The 18,531-nt window shown below is 47.8% G+C and overlaps 1 protein-coding gene across 1 annotated transcript in view; it reads right to left on the minus strand.

Annotated features, from left to right (window-relative positions):
- LOC142183614 (uncharacterized) overlaps positions 1-18,531 on the minus strand; it is a 48,957-nt gene that overhangs the window by 22,687 nt on the left and 7,739 nt on the right. Inside the window, exons 2-3 of the mRNA XM_075258758.1 lie at positions 1,795-1,896; positions 477-560 (exon numbers count right to left, since the gene is read on the minus strand). Of these exons, the coding sequence (XP_075114859.1) occupies positions 477-560; positions 1,795-1,869 (159 nt within the window). The 5' untranslated portion in view covers positions 1,870-1,896. The remainder of the gene's footprint in view (positions 1-476; positions 561-1,794; positions 1,897-18,531) is intronic.

The following is an 18,531-nucleotide window of genomic DNA, read 5'->3' on the forward strand; positions in this document are numbered from 1 at the left end:
AGAATAGTTGTGGTTGTAGCATGTTTTAGTGATTTATGAGAGGCCACGGGCTAATACTACAGTGTCCAGGAAGGGCGTGGATGCAGTCTTATCTGTGTGTATAGTGTCTTATCTGTGTGTATAGCATCTTATCTAATCCTCAAGCAGTAAGCACAGCCATCAGCCATCCTTAAGGGCCACCAAAATCTCTCCTAACCCCTTACACCCCTGTTGTCCAGTGACACAGCCAGCAGAGGTTTTGCAGTACTATCCTGGCTCATTAAATATGGCGCCCGCCCCGAAGCAGAGCCGACACCATAACCGCCAGACCCCAACACCCACAAAGCCCTACCATGGCCTCATGATTGCAAGTTCAAATCCCTGACAAGGAATAAAGTTTTTTATTTTTGTATAAAGTACTCTGCACCCGTACAAGCTCAAGGTGACCGGGAAACCGGCAGAATGTATAAGATGTCCTGAAGGAGGGGACGACTTACCTTCTTCTTGGCTCGCCGCTTCTCAGCTTTTTGTCTAGACTGACCGTCTTCTGACAAGTCGTCGTCAGAGTTTATTTCGTCCACCTACAAATGCAGAAATAATAAAGAAAAATAAAATTATTTCCAACACGGGAGGTCTGCGGAGGACTGAGGAGGACTGGAGTGTTCTCGGGACTGGTAACGCTGCGGGTCAAGAACTGTCAGCAACGTCTTCACAAGCCTAAGCTGCATGTGGGGCGAGGACAGGGAGCTGCACGTAAAGGAAGAAGCAGCCATGTACGGAGGTGGAAGACACACAATGAGGCGGAATTATCTATAGGAGACACTTATCTGGCTGCAGCGGTGCCAAAATTTATGGTGCGCGACATTTTAGAACGGCACGGGCGTGGCTTAGAACAGCACGGGTGTGGTTTAGAAAGGCACGGGTGTGGTTTAGAACAGCATGGGTGTGGTTTAGAACAGCATGGGCGTGGTTTAGAAAGGCACAGGCGTGGTTTAGAAAGGCACAGGCGTGGTTTAGAAAGGAATGGGCGTGGTTTAGAAAGGCATGGGTGTGGTTTAGAACAGCATGGGTGTGGTTTAGAAAGGCATGGGTGTGGTTTAGAACAGCATGGGTGTGGTTTAGAAAGGCACAGGCGTGGTTTAGAAAGGCATGGGTGTGGTTTAGAAAGGCACGGGTGTGGTTTAGAAAGGCACGGGTGTGGTTTAGAAAGGCACGGGTGTGGTTTAGAAAGGCATGGGTGTGGTTTAGGTTCACATAAGCACTCAGTCTCCATTCCACATGAAAATATGGGAAGAAAAGTTCTACCAGCAGGACTTTTCTTTCTGCATTTTTTGGGTGGTAACCCGGTGGACCCCATTATAGTCTATAGGGGCCACAGATTTCCACGGATAACCCCAAGCAGACCTGCATAGTGGCTATGCTTGGTATTGCAGCCTCATTTATTTGAATAGGGCTGAGACACAGCACAACCATGTGACCGTGTGATCATGATGTCGCTGTGAGCTGACATTCACAGGCCTGGATAACCCCCATTAAGGGGATCCTTTTAGAAACAACGCCACCTCTGTCGATAGGCTGTGTCTGGTATTGCAGCCCAAGCCCAGTGAAGTAAGGGAGACTGAGTTGTAATATCATATACAACCTGTGGTCAGATGGGGGCACTGTTTTTACATAAAAGCAGCCCAATTTTTTCTTTATGGACAGTCCCTTTAACCTAACCCAATGGCTATCTATCGCCCCCCACTGCCCAGCATTGTGACTGCACATTATATATATATGACTGTACATCTATAGCGCCGGCTGTACCGCTCCTACCTGGAGATTAAGGTCTTTTTTGTGCATTATCTCATTTCGGCAGCCATGGATCCCTTCAGCAGTTTCAAAGTCCATCGCATTCTCTGATGTTTCAAGGTGATGCTTTATGGCGAGGAAAGAAAAAAGAAAAAAAAAGTTTCGTTAAGACTGCAGGAGCTGAACTCTTCCCTCCTTCATTATGGATCAGAGGCCTAATGAATAATGAACTAGCTACCTGGAACTGAAGCATCTGTCTGGTGTGAGCGGCACATTACCACGTCCACGCCGCGCCGACTGCATTCACACCGCGTAAGCAAAAAACTTCTCTGAACTCATCTCAGGACATTTAGACAGCGGAGGAATAGAGCGGAGGATTCCCGGGAGACGCGGCGCGCGCTGGCGCTCACATGGACAGAATACGAGGAGAGACAAGTCCTTGAGTCGTCCTTGACTATAGTCAGAGTCTAGGAAAGCTGTGGCCTTATTGCACCCCTCCTGCTCTGGATAAAACCCAGCTTTCCTGCGGTCCTGGAGTCATGCAGGGGTACGGAAAAGTCGAGTGACAATCAATATGGCTCCCAATGCAAAATTTGTCACAGACCCCTTACCTGTCTCCGTCCAGAGTGTGAACCCGGGAACAGATCTAAGGCCGGGGCTCAATGATGGAATCACAGCAGAACGTGCGGGTTATACGGGACACCTCACGGGGCGGTACCTGACCCCCTAATATTTCGGCCAGCGGGTGCCGTCCCATATAACAGGATCATTTCTGGATAGTAAATTCTTCTATTTTCCACTAAATAACAAAGCTCGAGCAACTTTTCAACAATTTTGAACCTCTGTTACTCCTCCTGGAAATGCAGACCCTGGGTAATACCATTCCCCTACTTGTTCCAGGGTCTCTAAACACTATTTGGACCGTCTTGTTTGTGAAGGGACGAGAGGAAAGCCATCACATCCATGGAGTCGTCATTAACAGGAGGAACAACAGAGGCACGAGAAACGTACTGGAGTTACACCGAATGTTCCAGAATCGTAAGGTCACAGGGAACACGAGTATTTCCTAGGACCTCCCTACAGGGCAGCAAAAATGCTGGATTTTAGCGTGAAAACCTTGGCCGCTCGCTAATCTAATCTGCAGATAAGAAGAGAATCCCCGAAATTACATTGCAATGGTACGAGAGAGATTATACACGGCCTATGCTCATACCGCCCTGGCGGGTGCACTATATACAGGTAGTTCTGTTCGGGCGGGGGAGGGGGATATAAAGAGTATATCGGATGGGCTGAGGGGGATATGGGGAGTATATCGGATGGGCAGTGTGACCGTATACAGTGAGCTGTGGTATACAGGAGCATTCCCGCACAGTCTAGTACAGTGGCCAGGTGACCAAACCCCGTAGCCCACCGATTCCAAAAAGGTCGGCGCAACCTGCCCCCAGTCGTGCTATGGAACACAATCCGCTGTTCTGGCCTATGAAATCCTATCCTGTGGATCGGGAAAAAGGGTCGATGGGAGGGGGGGGAACCCTTAAAGGGGATGTTCAGGATTTGGGTGGGTGTAGACATACTAACCCATCCTCGACGCTTTCGGCGGCCTCACCAGACACGGTCACTCACATGTCTCTTGTCCCTTATCTGCACCATTGAGGTCACTGATTGGTCTCGGTGGTCATGTGATTCTCCCCGCTTCTATGGGCCAAGTCTAAGTACAGAATGGAGGGGAAGGGGCCCGAAACTGGACAACGGAGTGACGGGAAAAGAGGAGAAGGTCCGTTTCTCTTTTTGTTTTACTCCCACCTGGGCCACCCCTGAGTTTTCTCCAAATCCTGGACAATCCCTTTAAGGCCTATGCTAATAGAATATGTCTGACAACAATAAACTCTTAATATATATTAATATAAGATAAGATAAGATGGGACTTATTTGGTCACCCCAAGGACAGGACTGTAGACGGACGAATACGTGTGCGGTGTTATCTACAGACCCCATCAGAAAAACAGACAGAATGAGTCACAAAAGCGGACAAGGATAGGAGCCGCCCCATGGTCATGTGTATGGGGCCATATATATGAATGGGGCCTAAACAAGATCATAGGTATACGGGTCCAAAGCATTACCAATATCCCCAGTAGTGATCTGTAATCTATGGCTGAAACTTGTAGTAAGTGGTCACTTTCACTACAGCGCCCCCACAGGGGAAATAGAGCATTACATTGTGTCTACTTGATCAGTAAGGGTCCCGGTATCCCCTCCATAAAACAATACAGTATACAGTGAGATATACTGAAGGGCTGGGTGTCTGACGGGGCCCCGGACAGGTGTCGGGGCCGCCGGTAACCCAATACACCTCCTTTGCATAGTTCCTGTTTATGACCACGGCCGGGACATCAGAGACAGCGAAACATTTACAAGGATTCCTCATTTGGAAGGAGCCTTGAGATGACGTCACCTGATTTGCTTGACGCTGCGGCCCGGCAGGTTACGATGACCTGATCCCGGTTATTAAAATAATATACAAATGGGATCATGAGAGAAGGATCTGTGCAGGGGCCGGAGCAAAGGGGAAGGTGCGGTCGGATCAAGACTGTAGGACAATCCCTTAAAGGGACAACAAACCTAGAAATGATTGTTGTCAGACGTATCCAGACACAATCATCTCTACGGATAGACTGGACTGGGGATTCAAAGAGGGGGCGGAGCTTAAAGGGGAGGTCCAGCTCAGTTTTATTTATGACCTATCCTTAGTTGTCGGACCCATACTGATCAGCTCATGCATGCCATGTCACTGTTTACACGAATAGGATGGGGCTGTAATGGCATGACATGGCTGCTATGAAACAGTTAGAGTTTGTCAAACAGTGAAGGGGTCACGGGACTTGCACAAGCACCACTGTGGGCGGGGGGGGGGGGGGCAGATGTATTGGGCTCTTCTTGATGACTTAGACTCAATAACAATGAGCTAGAAAACTCCCTATAACAATTTTTAGGTTTTAATGTAGTCAGGGAGGAGATGGCGGAGTGGGGGGAGGCGCCTGCTGCAGACAGTTGTCTTACAGCCACACACAGGACAGTGAGGAGGAACATATGGAGTTCCTGGGACAAAAACTGGAGATTTCTTTATATTTCCTCAGACCTGAGGTAACGGGAGACAAGATGGGACACAGTGTGTGGGGACGGCACTTATATCTGCCGTCCTCGACCCCTTCGCTACAGTGTATATACGATGCCAGTAGTCCACGCACCTCCATTAGACCCATCGGTCCGCCAAGAATGTCAGACATGAGCCCTAGTGAAAAGTGGAACGGCGACCCCAGATAATTCCAGGAAGAATAATGGAGGGTCGGGAAAATGCAAAGTTCTTTAAATAACAAAAATGTTCTAAAAGCTGCAATAGTTAATCGCTGTTTTTGTTTGCACAGGCGGGGGAGGGGGCCACACCGATGTTCTTGCGTTATGCTAAAAAAAAAAATATATATATTTTTCACGTTGAAGAACAAAACACCAGAAGATATTTCGGCCGACTCCTGGTCGTGGATACAAGATGTAGTGTCCAAAAACATTAGTGGGCAGCGGAGCATTGCAACAGTTTGTTTGGCGCGGTCTCTCTACAGCTGAGCGCCGACGTCTCCGTGAAATCCAGATTTTTTTTTTCTCTTGATATTTTTAGATCAGAATTGCTTTCCAGTGCAAAAAAAAATACTTGGCTTTTGTGTTCAGGTCCTAAAGCGCAGATGTGCAAAAGGGAACTAGTGAAGAATGAAATACGCCAAAGGCAGCAGAATCCGGCGCCAGCCCCGGACAGGGCCAAGGTAAGGAGGGGCTTCTAGGACTTCTATCCTCGGGATGTGGTCAGTGGGGGACACCACTGAGCAGCTGCATGGACAAACCATGGCACAGTGTCCCCTTCACTACAGAAGCAGCTCAGTCCCATTCAAGTGAATGGGGCTGAGCTGTAATACCTAACACAACCTCTACAATAAGTATGGCGCTGTGCTTGCCATACAGGTCTGCAACTCAGCATCATTCACATCCGTGAAACCGTAAGCAGAGAGCTGTGGCCCCTTCAACAACCGGGGTCCCCTAGGCTGGACCCTCATCAATCTATCATCAGTGCTCCAGTCCCGAAAACCTCTTTAAGGGAGTGTCCACTTTGGCTAATCCATTATGTTAGAGAGTCTCCTATGAGGATATAATATAACCTATAGGATCATTAGGGTAGAACGCCCCCACAGGTGACATGAAACATTACATGGTACTCACTGGAAGCCTATGCAGCACTCAGTCTATGTAACCTATGCTGGGAGCCTGCCCTGGACAGATATTATCAATGAGATGGATAATGGCACAGTCTTAAGTCTTGAGCACAGAATCTTAGAAGGATATGCTGCAACAAGACAAGCGCAGCGCGGCTGCCAGCGAAGCCGACTTCCTTCTAGAAAAGTATTATGTGGTTTGTTCATCTACTTGGGAAGATGCCGGCGATGTAACGTCTAAAGATTGCAGAATCAGCTACTTCCCAATAACCCCCCCCCCCCCCGCACCCCTCAGTCTGTAGAAGTGTCACATGGCAGATCAATGAGAGCGCTCACTCCAAAACTTGGGTCAAAGCTCTCACTGTGGTGGGTAAATCCGAGGAACTCAGACCAGCAGGAGCAAATGACTAGCAGCATCAATGTATAAGATCGTCCTACTCCGGGTACAAGGCGCACAGGGCCAGCACCTTACTGCAACAGGGGCTCCTCAAAAGCAAACAACATGTCCAAACTACTTAGTGGGGAAGGTAGCTCGGTAGTAGCAATGGTGCGGGGCCAACCAGTCAGAGACAGGGACACAAAATCTGCAGCAGACAGGTTTATTTAGAAAAACAGCAAAATATATAAAGCTTCACAAAATAAATACAGCCTTCACTTCAGGCAAAAGAATGTCAAACAAAACCCTGCTCGTCCGAGCACTAACTAATCCTTGGCAATAACAAGTACGACACTGATTTGTTTCACCCTGCTTTGGTCTCTGCCTCCCATTCAGTACAATAGGATGCAGATTGGGGGCACGACTCTGATGTACATTCTGGCTCAGCATCAGTGTCACGTTCCTCCATGTGAACATACCCTAATTCATTAGTCTCCTGCAAGGAACAGGGAAATCCTCAACAAGGTCTCCATTCAAAGTCTTGTGACTGGGGGACCGAGGACTAAACCCGCCATTTGTGAGTGACACAGTGCAGAGGCCGTGTAGTACTACAGAGCCCAGCAATGCCCCGGCTCTATCCATCAGTATGAGGAACAAAGCTCAGAGAATCTGATGACAAATACATAACTAAAGGCGAGAAGGATGACAAGTAGGTGGGAGGCCAAAACTAAAACATGGCGGCAGGAGGATGCGTGCGACTAAAGAAACCGTGGCCTTAGGACCAGGGGGAACGACACAAAAAGTCCGAACATTAGACGTCTGGTACATGTAAGACTGCGGTCTCCGGGTCTCACAGATTTCGGTAAAATATGCCCCTGTATATAAGGGACACGTTTGCTAATGTCGCTCCCCCGACACCCCCGGCTCTGCTACATCTCCATGACTCGGGCTTCTCCTTACCACACGTGTCATGTGCAATGTTCAGTAGGAAGTCGCACAGGATGTCGGCCGGATTCTCGAAACAAAAAGAAGCGAGCGCGTTTACGAAACTGCCCAAAAGAGAAACCGTCTCTGTTACCCGTAGCGACCAATCGCAGAGGAGCTTTCATGTCTGACGGCGCTCTATGAAAATGAAAGCTGTGCTGTGATAGGTTGCCCAGAGCAACCAAAGGCCCAATGTCTTAAACCTGTAATCCAGGGGGCCGCTCACGCCAAAAACATTCAACGTATCCTCCAAAAACTTCATAGGCTGCGTCTTCAGATATTTGTGGCGTCGAGGAGGAGCGGACATCTTACCTCTCCGGCACTCAGAGGAATCCAAATCGTAGCGAAACTTTCTAGTTCACTTTCCCTAAGAAATGTAAAAAAATTGGTGATTTTTGCAGATCAGGCGTACAGGTCACACTACTGTATCCCAGCTCTGCCACGCATTTCACCCCACGTACGGTGACGATCCTGTGTGGCGAACTTAAAGGGGTTCCGATACTCACGTCCCTGTTTCCAGCTGGTTGCGGCCCTGGCTCATGTGAGCGGAACCGGCGCCATCAAATGGATCTGCTTGTTTAATAGGCCGGGGGATAACGACCGACATCAAAATTGCTATAAACTGGACATTTTACCTTCATAACAATTAATGGCGATTATTTTAGCCACGCCCCTTTTACAGTAGGCGTACGTTTTGGGCGAGGCTCCTCCTACTGTTCTGTTTGGACTGGACACAGAGTTGGATCTGCTATTATTATACTATGGGGTCTCATCATAAACCGTGTTACTCACCTCTCCTGGGTTCCGGCGCGGCTCCCTGCTGTTTTTGGGCCATCAGCCTGTCAGGGACTGGTGAGACATGTAAATGGGATTCCGCTGCCATAAGTTGCAATTGGGGCATCAATGGTCCCTGAGGTCAGTCAGAAGGCTGAAAGACTGAAAGAGGGCTGGAAATCGAAGAGGAGTCAGAGATAGAAATCAGGCCCATCACTTTCTGAAGTCTGAACAGGCCCTTATTTTTACAGCATCCTGCATCGGTCACTGACGACCACTGAAAACAACGGAGGGCGGAATTGGGTCTCGATCTTGAAGTGAAACCGACCTCATATTCAGTGAAAGCAGGACAGGGAGCGGAGCGGCTCCAGGGACGGTGCTGGTTCTGGAGCCGGAACCGTGAAATCCCTGGTCCTGGTACACACTAGCATCGACCTTTCCATTGGAGGACCAGAACAACGGACAGACAGACCTCTACAACAGGGAGCCAGGTGGACCCCATTAACCAGAATAGGATCGGTCGGGTGTCTGTTCTTTAAAACTGAAACCGGGATACGTTACACACGTTTGTATGCATTGAGCTTTTTCTGGCGTACATGTGCAACGAAGGCCGAAATATACGGCACGCAACTCCTAACACGCGGCTACCAAAACAGCAACGGAAAACACCACACGTGAAGACAGCGGCGAACAAATACGTAGCGCCAAGACGGGTGCGACGCACAATAGAAAGAGAAGAACATAATAGAAGAAGTCAAAATAATAGAGAAAGAATAAAACAATACCGGAGGATTCTGCATGTAATTGTCCCTCTGTTGCTCCTCCTGGAAAGGTTTGGTTGAAAGGACAACTGAGCGGTATTATTTATCTGACAGGTTCTGAAACCGTCCTGATGGCGCCGGCACGTCACTGTCCATTTACATGAGGGATAAAAGAGAGACAGCACAATGTGGAGCGGATAAGAGGCGGCCGCAGCGACACGTCCCGGAGAAACAAGTATTTACTACAATATAAAGATCCTGCCTATGGCGGCGCAGGGACAGCTGGCGTAGGAGGACATTGAGCTGCCACTACTTAAATGTTGGAGGCTTTACACCTCTCCGGCTCACACTTGGCATCGCACATGGTGATCTCAGGTCTGGGGCAGCTGCTCGGCCATGGAAACCCAATCCAAGAGGCGCCCCTTGTCCGTGAGGGGTGCAAGGACCAGGGGTGCTGACAATAAGGACAAGCTACGTGACAGCGCACCCCGCAGAGACTCCTGCCCAGATGGGACCTAGCCATAGACACACATGGAGACTCCCAATAGGTTTATTTTTTACATTATTTTTTACTAGTTTTTACCCGCGACTTCGTCTGCGGTAATTTGAGAATTGGGCGGACACAGATGTGTGAAACTGTAAAAGTGCTTTAAAAAGTTTGGTGGGCTAGCAAATGTGATGTGTTATATTGTGTATGTCGTGATACAGACAATGTGATGTGTTGTATTGTGTATGTAGTGATCCAGACAATGTGATGTGTTATATTGTGTATGCAGTAATACAGACAATGTGATGTGTTGTATTGTGTATGTCGTGATACAGACAATGTGATGTGTTATATTGTGTATGCAGTAATACAGACAATGTGATGTGTTGTATTGTGTATGTCGTGATACAGACAATGTGATGTGTTGTATTGTGTATGTCGTGATACAGACAATGTGATGTGTTGTATTGTGTATGTAGTGATACAGACAATGTGATGTGTTATATATGTAAATGTGAGTGAGTAGAGTGAGGGCGACTCCTGAGGTGACAGTAAGGAGTGTGCAGGCAGGTTGTGGCAGGAAATGCCAGGCAGTGTGTGTGAGTCTATAGCTGGGGCTAGGAGTCCTGCTTTTGTGAGTCTCCTGCTAGGAAGCCATGTTGTTTAGTGGCACCAAAAGTAGCCTGTGACTCAATCCTAAGGGAAAACTATGTTTGTGGAAAATTGCACGCAAATCCGTCCAGGCGTTTTAGCGTGATTGAGGAACAAACATCCAAACTCACAAACATCCAAACACACAAACTTTCACACTTATAATATTAGCAGGATTTTGTCTTTTTAATTTAATTTTTTAAAACTTTAACCTTAAGTTTTTTTCCTGCCCCACAAGGGAACTTATAGCTGGAATCTCTTGATCCCTGAACAATGTACTGCAATACATGGTCATAGACTCCCTATGGGAAGGACCGCCAGGGCGCTGCTGAGTAACCTCCTGGGTGCCATCGCAACCCCTCAGACCCTGCAAATTTATCACAGGGGATCCAAGGCCCTGAAAGGTGGAGGGGGGGGGGGGGCGATCTTGCCACATAACCACCCACATGACACAATCGCTACTGAGCATCCGAGTGTGTAACCTGCCGAAATCAGAGTATCTTCCGACTCCGACAGCGAAGCACAAGTGTAAGCCAGGCCCAGAAGTCATCCCGCAGGTGCAGGATCCTCTAGTGTTACTATTGGAACAGACATGTCGGAAAGATGGTATCCTATAGCAGTGCTGCAGCTATCCTATGGATGGTATACTATAGATGGTACCCTATAGCTATCCTATAGATGGTATCCTATAGCAGTGCTGCATTACTATGCATTCTTCCTTATGATATATCAGCGTGAGTCCAGTATATGGGATCAGCTGCTTGAAGAGACTGCACCAGTCTGATGAGCGCTGCGGCCTTGTCACAGAAAGCCAAGCTCAATGCCGCACATTGTATAGAGGCTGTGCACGGTACTGCAGCTCAGCCCCAAACACTTGGATGGGACTGAACTGTGATCAGGCTGTACAACTGATGAATGGAGCACCCCTGCTACTTCAAACTGCTGATCGGCCCCGGTCCCAGGCGTTAGATCCCTGCAGAACTTCAATAAGTCTGGATAACTGCCATAAAACCACTACAGCATTAATAAAAAAAAAAACATGTTTTTTAACCAATGTTATGGGGACTATGGGGGATAGAAAGACGAAGTGGCCAAACCCTCTCATTAGAAATGGGGTTCACATATTGCTGACCATGTGCTACATTACCAACAACAAGCTGCATGCTTGCAGAACATTGCACAATGAATCTGCAGCGATACCTGATAGTAAAATGAGCGGATACCCCGGGAGGAGGGGACATTTAAAGGGACCCGATCATTGGATGCCTTTTTGTTTTTGATAACACGTAGGAATAGCCTTAAGAAAGGTTATTCTCCTCCTACCTTTAGATGTCTTCTCCACACCGACGTTTGATAGAAATCCCGATTTTCTTCGGCATGCACTGGGGGCGGTCCCAATGCTGCGTGAGAACTCTCCTGCGCCGCCTCCATCTTCTTCTCTCTGTATTTTCTTCCATCCTGGGTTTCAATCTTTTAGGCTTCGGGCAGAGCCGATTGCGCATGCCCGTGGCCACAAGAACAATGGCCACTTACACGGTAAGCTGTGTAAGCGGCCACTAGAAGACGACAGTTTACTGAGTAAGCGGCCATTTTCTTGTGGCTGCTGGCATGCTCAATCGGCTCTGCCCGAGGACCGACGCCTAGAAGATTGAAATCCAGGATGGAGGTGGAGGCGTTGCAGTAGAGTTCTCTCGCAGCATTGGGGACGCCCCCAGTGCTACGAGAGAACTCATTTGCATACAGACGAAAACCGGGATTTCTACCAAATGGTGGCGCGGAGAAGACATCTAAAGGTAGGAGAAGAATAGTCTTACGTGTTAGTCAGAAAAAAGGGGATCCAATGATAGGGTCCCTTTAAAAAACAGTGTTACTCACCTCTCCAGGGCTCCTGCTTTATCCTCTTAAAGCCTCCTGGTTGACATCAGGGGCCACAGAGTCCTGTGATTGTCCTTTAGTGATCACATAGGCCACGTGACACAAGGATGCAAACGACACATGACCACTGAGGCCCAATCACAAACCTTGGTGGTCCCGGACGTCATCCAGGAGGCCAAAGTCTAATAGTAGCACCGGTTCCAAACAGTGCAATAACCAAATTGCACCAATCCTGTCGGCTATCCGGACTGACGGTCGGTTTTGGTTATTTTTCGATTGATTGGTGTCATTCTACTGCCATTAATATCCCCAGCGCTCGTCCTATGACAAACGGCAGCAACACTTCTAACGTAAGTGTGAACATCGCCTTAAGGCGACAACATTTATCTTAAGTAAACTGTATTGCTAGTGTAATCGGCCGCCACATCCACACCTATAGGAAGAGCGCGCGGCGCGCTATAGCCCCGGCCTTGCTTGCTAAATAGAGCCGATGATGTCACCACAACACTCATATTTGCTGATCACACCATTTGGCAACATGTTGCTTAACTCTTCATGTACCAAGGACACAATAAGGCTCCAGGAACAGTGAACATAAAAAGCACCGTACACCCACATCTGAGCCGCCATGTGACTAATGCAAATCTTCAAAGTCCTCCGAGCAAGTCTCATACAGAGCGGTATAAAGCACCTTGTAATTACGGGCCGCTATCCAGGGTAAATAATGGATTATGTGCACAATGGAGAACAGCGCAAGAAGTAAAGGCACCGAATTGAGCGCCGACAGCAACAAGTTCTCGGGTAAAATCCTGCAGAGTCTGGGGGTAATGTACAAGGACAGGTACAATCCGGCGCTGGAAAATACCCAATAGTGCCAGCGATGTCTCCATGTAGGGTGGGCATAACCATGGGGGTAACTCGCGACGCGTCAATGGCAGACGTAAGGGTTCACATATTTCAGTAGGGTCAAACCATAAAAGAAGGGTCAATGGAATGGGCAAGTTTTGTGCAGCTTTGGTACCATGGCTAGCATACGGACACATTCATTACTATGGCCCCGTTTTCACAAATCAGTGTCCGTCCCGTAGAAACATACTGTAAGATATGGGCCAGAACCTATCGCTCTCCGTTTTTGTGACTCAGTCCATTCATTCAAGTGTACGATTCCGTAAAAAACATGGATGCCAATCTGAGAGCCATCCATTCTGGTTTTATGGACCAGTCCTCTAAGGCTTCAGATTAATGCGCCCCTACAGAAATCCCAAATTTGCCAAAAACTTATTTTACTTCTTTTACTTGCTTTGTATAAAGCACCAGTGGTCGGGTCATTTTTGGCAAACTCAGGATTACCAGGGTGTCGGAACATTCCAGATTATGGATTTGAGATGGTCACACGTGCCCTAATGTGTTCACCGCCTGATCCATTTGGCAGTATTGAATGTGGAATTGGGGGTACTGCCCTAAAATCGGAGCCTTTTTCTTGCTAATATTGATGGTCTTGTGCCATGGGCCGATCCCAGGGGCCATCTGTTGAGACCCCGGCTTAACTGGAACAGACGTGGTGATGGAGAGGACTAAGACGTTGGGTAGCCATCAACTGTGGACAGTGCAGCCATGGGCCACGGAGTGGTGTCCAGTGACATGAAACGCTCCGAGGATGAATTCCCATTTACGAAATGCCGAGTCAACATCAGCACTCACCTACACCATGTATAGGTGCCCCTGGGATAGTCCATCAGTATAAGGTCTGTAAGACTCGCAGCACCCCTGCTGATCAGCTGGTAGGCTGTGCTCATGTATACAAATGAATTCAGGCCAGAAAATCCATCTGCTAGATTTCCCGTTCCGAACCCAATGAAGAGACCAGGACTCCTCACCTCAGTGATCTCTAACACTAGGGGTCCCATAGTGGCTCTGCTGCCCTGTACTGTACATGATCCACATCGCAGAGCCACATGAGGCTCCTAGCACTATATACCACCATCATGTAGAGAGTCCCAGTCTCCTGACTGTCTTGGACCAGGAAATTCAGCGCAGAATTCCCAATGAACATTCAGCTCGATGGGTTGCAGTGCTGGAGTCCTGGGTTCAAATACAGTCAAGTACAACATCTGCACACAGTTTGCAAGGGTTTCTTCCAGGTGCTTCGGTTTCCTATACATGGGAAGCTCGTACACGTCTCCCTTCTGCTAAACCCCTTCCCTGCTTTGGCTCAAAAAACAAAATCTGCAACAAAAAAACACCAAAAATAAACCCAAAAACAAAACACAGCTTTTCCATAATCCGTGGCCTGAACCTTAAAGGGATATTACCATTGCAAATTGCTGCTGGGACAGAAATAACTGCTCACAAGTCCTGACCGTGAGGGGTAGCACCTATGCTGCAGCTCCTTCGCCTCTCTGGGGGTCTGTGCATAGGGCAGCCCCCTCACGGTCAGGCCTTGCCACCACTGGTTCCTGTTTTGGCAGCAATCTGTCACGATGAGAACTTCCTTATTAACCTGTTTATGACCAACGACATGTAGATCGGGTGTCCCGTCCCGCACCACATTTGGTGATCAGTGAACCCCAGAGATCACATGAGCGGGGCCGTAACTTCTGCCGCAACTGCTGGAATAGACAATTTCGTACTTGAATTTTTTTGAGCGGTCCCAAATTTTTGCAACGAATTCTGTCGAATTCAGGCATCTCCTGACTCGAAAAGGGAATTTGGTTAACAAAAATCATTCCCAAAGTGGGTGTTACTACCCCGACTGGGAGAATGGACCTTAAATGTCCCAATTTAACAATATTAAAGATGGTGAAACTGATGTTTAACCCCTTAGATGCTGCAGTCAAAGGCAACCGCAGCATCAAAGGTGGAGAAAAGGACGAAATTCCCTCCGTCATCCCGTCTGTGGCCTGCAAAGTTGCGACTGGGCCCCGTCACAGTACATATGGACAGCCCCTTTAAACCTTGGGTGTTGTCACACATATACAGTGCAGGTTTCCTTAGTGTATTGATCACATAGACACTGCACATACCGATCATTCCTACACGAGGAGACTCACGTGCCCCGGCCCAGGTCTCATGTGTCTCCTCATTGTGATTCTAGTACGGATATCAGGCATATGTACTGTACCCTCACCGCCGCCGGTGACTCACGCTGGAAATTCTCCACTCAGGGTAATGGTGCTTTGCATGAAGAACAAGAAGCATTAAAAAAACACTAGACGATTAAAGAGACAGCGAGCGCCGAGAACAACAGGTGCCGGAGGACCCAGCATACAACATCCTGCAGCGTAACAGGTGCACAGAAGCCTCAGCCGTGGTCACTGCCGAAAAAAAAACACCATCATCGCCATAGTGCGGGAAAACACACGCTGCGATTGCAAAAACTGTTGCAACGTGTCAATTATACCAACAGAAATGTCGGACGGTCCCCATGGGTGTAATGGAAGCAGAAACTTTGCAGAGGAAAACTTGCTGGAAGACGCTACATGGGGCCTTAGGCCGGTTGCAGACGACCGTGAATTAAAGGCATGGGCGGTACACGGGGGACACGCGACTGTTCCTGTGTACTGCCCGGGCTTTTGTGGCCCCTTTCATGAAATGAATAGGAGCCACGGAATAAGACAAGAATGGGGCCTGTTCTATATTTTATTTATATTTGTATATTGTCTTGGCTTCACCACATTCTAGAAATTGACTGAAACCAAGTAAAAGTGTTGCGTATGAAACCACATCCCCCCCCCCCGGCCGCACATGAAGGTCTCACCAGTCTCACCACGTGACTCGCCCATTGCCATCCTGCCAGTGAGGAAACGAGCCATAAAGAGGCGACTAAACCGGACCTGAGACTGCAACAGGCCGGGACGGGGGACATATTACCTGAGGTCACACTATGGCCCGGTCTGAATGAGGCCTAAACGTCACTGTATAGAAGGGTTAATGCCACTTAAAGGGGTTTTCCAGTAATTCTTGCTAATTCGATGTGTGTGACTACTGTAGTCTCCTCCTACAAGCTCCATGTCCGCCCAATACTACCACCGCCATCCTGAGAACATGAACTCACATGTCATATAGAGTCAGCACTGGAAAGCCCCGGAATTCCTCTACACCGGATTATACGTATACATGTTACTATATATACACCGGATTATATCTATATACAGGATTATACGTATACATGTTACTATGTATACACTGGATTATATCTATACATGCTACAACGTATACACCAGATTATATCTATACACAGGATTATATGTATAAATGTTACTATGTATACACCGGATTATATCTATACACCGGATTATCCGTATACATGTTACTATGTATACACCGGATTATAAGTATAAATGTTACTACGTATACACTGGATTATAAGTATACATGTTACTATGTATACACCGGATTATATGTATAAATGTTACTACGTATACAGCGGGTTATATCTATACACCGGATTATCCGTATACATGTTACTATGTATACACCGGATTATAAGTATAAATGTTACTACGTATACACCGGATTATAAGTATACATGTTACTATGTATACACCGGATTATATGTATAAATGTTACTACGTATACAGCGGGTTATATCCATACATGGCAGATTTACAAGACCACATGGATCAGAGCGTCCTATGCCGATGATAAACCTCAATGTACACAAACGCTTCCTATGTCCACATCGCTCCTCATCATCTGATCTGGATTTCTTTGCTTTTGGATTTTTCTCAAGTTTTCTGCAACCTGCGGCTCTAACACCGTCCTAAAACTACAACTCCCATGGTGCCTTGCAGGGCTGCAGATGGCCACACACTGGGACTTGTAGTTTCACAATAGCGGCCGTCACTGCACCTTCTACTGCGCTATTGTGCAACAACAACTCCCAGCATGTGCGACAGTCGCTCCCTACAACTCCCAGAATCTGCGACAGTCGCTCCCTACAACTCCCAGCATCTGCGACAGTCGCTCCCTACAACTCCCAGCATGCCCGGCCTGTACAATACTACAACGTACAGTCACCTGTCGTACAACTAAAACTCCCAGCATGCCCGACCTGTACAATATTACAACGTACAGTCACCTGTCATACAACTACAACTCCCAGCATGCCCGGCCTGTACAATACTACAACGTACAGTCACCTGATGTACAACTACAACTCCCAGCATGCCCGGCCTGTACAATACTACAACGTACAGTCACCTGATGTACAACTACAACTCCCAGCATGTCCTGCCTGTACAATACTACAACGTACAGTCACCTGTCATACAACTACAACTCCCAGCATGTCCTGCCTGTACAATACTACAACGTACAGTCACCTGTCATACAACTACAACTCCCAGCATGTCCTGCCTGTACAATACTACAACGTACAGTCACCTGTCATACAATTACAACTCCCAGCATGTCCTGCCTGTACAATACTACAACGTACAGTCACCTGTCATACAACTACAACTCCCAGCATGCCCGGCCTGTACAATACTACAACGTACAGTCACCTGTCGTACAACTACAACTCCCAGCATGTCCGGCCTGTACAATACTACAACGTACAGTCACCTGTCGTACAACTAAAACTCCCAGCATGCCCGACCTGTACAATACTACAACGTACAGTCACCTGTCATACAACTACAACTCCCAGCATGTCCGGCCTGTACAATACTACAACGTACAGTCACCTGTCGTACAACTAAAACTCCCAGCATGTCCTGCCTGTACAATACTACAACGTACAGTCACCTGTCATATCACTACAACTCCCAGCATGCCCGGCCTGTACAATATTACAACGTACAGTCACCTGTCATACAACTACAACTCCCAGCATGCCCTGCCTGTACAATACTACAACGTACAGTCACCTGATGTACAACTACAACTCCCAGCATGCCCGGCCTGTACAATACTACAACGTACAGTCACCTGTCATACAACTAAAACTCCCAGCATGCCCGGCCTGTACAATACTACAACGTACAGTCACCTGTCATACAACTAAAACTCCCAGCATGCCCGGCCTGTACAATACTACAACGTACAGTCACCTGTCATACAACTACAACTCCCAGCATGCCCGGCCTGTACAATACTACAACGTACAGTCACCTGTCGTACAACTAAAACTCCCAGCATGCCCGGCCTGTACAATACTACAACGTACAGTCACCTGTCATACAACTAAAACTCCCAGCATGTCCTGCCTGTACAATACTACAACGTACAGTCACCTGTCATATCACTACAACTCCCAGCATGCCCTGCCTGTACAATACTACAACGTACAGTCACCTGTCATACAACTACAACTCCCAGCATGCCCTGCCTGTACAATACTACAACGTACAGTCACTTGATGTACAACTACAACTCCCAGCATGTCCGGCCTGTACAATACTACAACGTACAGTCACCTGTCATACAACTACAACTCCCAGCATGCCCGGCCTGTACAATACTACAACGTACAGTCACCTGTCATACAACTACAACTCCCAGCATGCCCAGCCTGTACAATACTACAACGTACAGTCACCTGTCATACAACTAAAACTCCCAGCATGCCCGGCCTGTACAATACTACAA

This window comes from Leptodactylus fuscus, chromosome 10 (genome assembly GCF_031893055.1).
Source record: "Leptodactylus fuscus isolate aLepFus1 chromosome 10, aLepFus1.hap2, whole genome shotgun sequence".
Classification (NCBI taxonomy): domain Eukaryota; kingdom Metazoa; phylum Chordata; class Amphibia; order Anura; family Leptodactylidae; genus Leptodactylus; species Leptodactylus fuscus.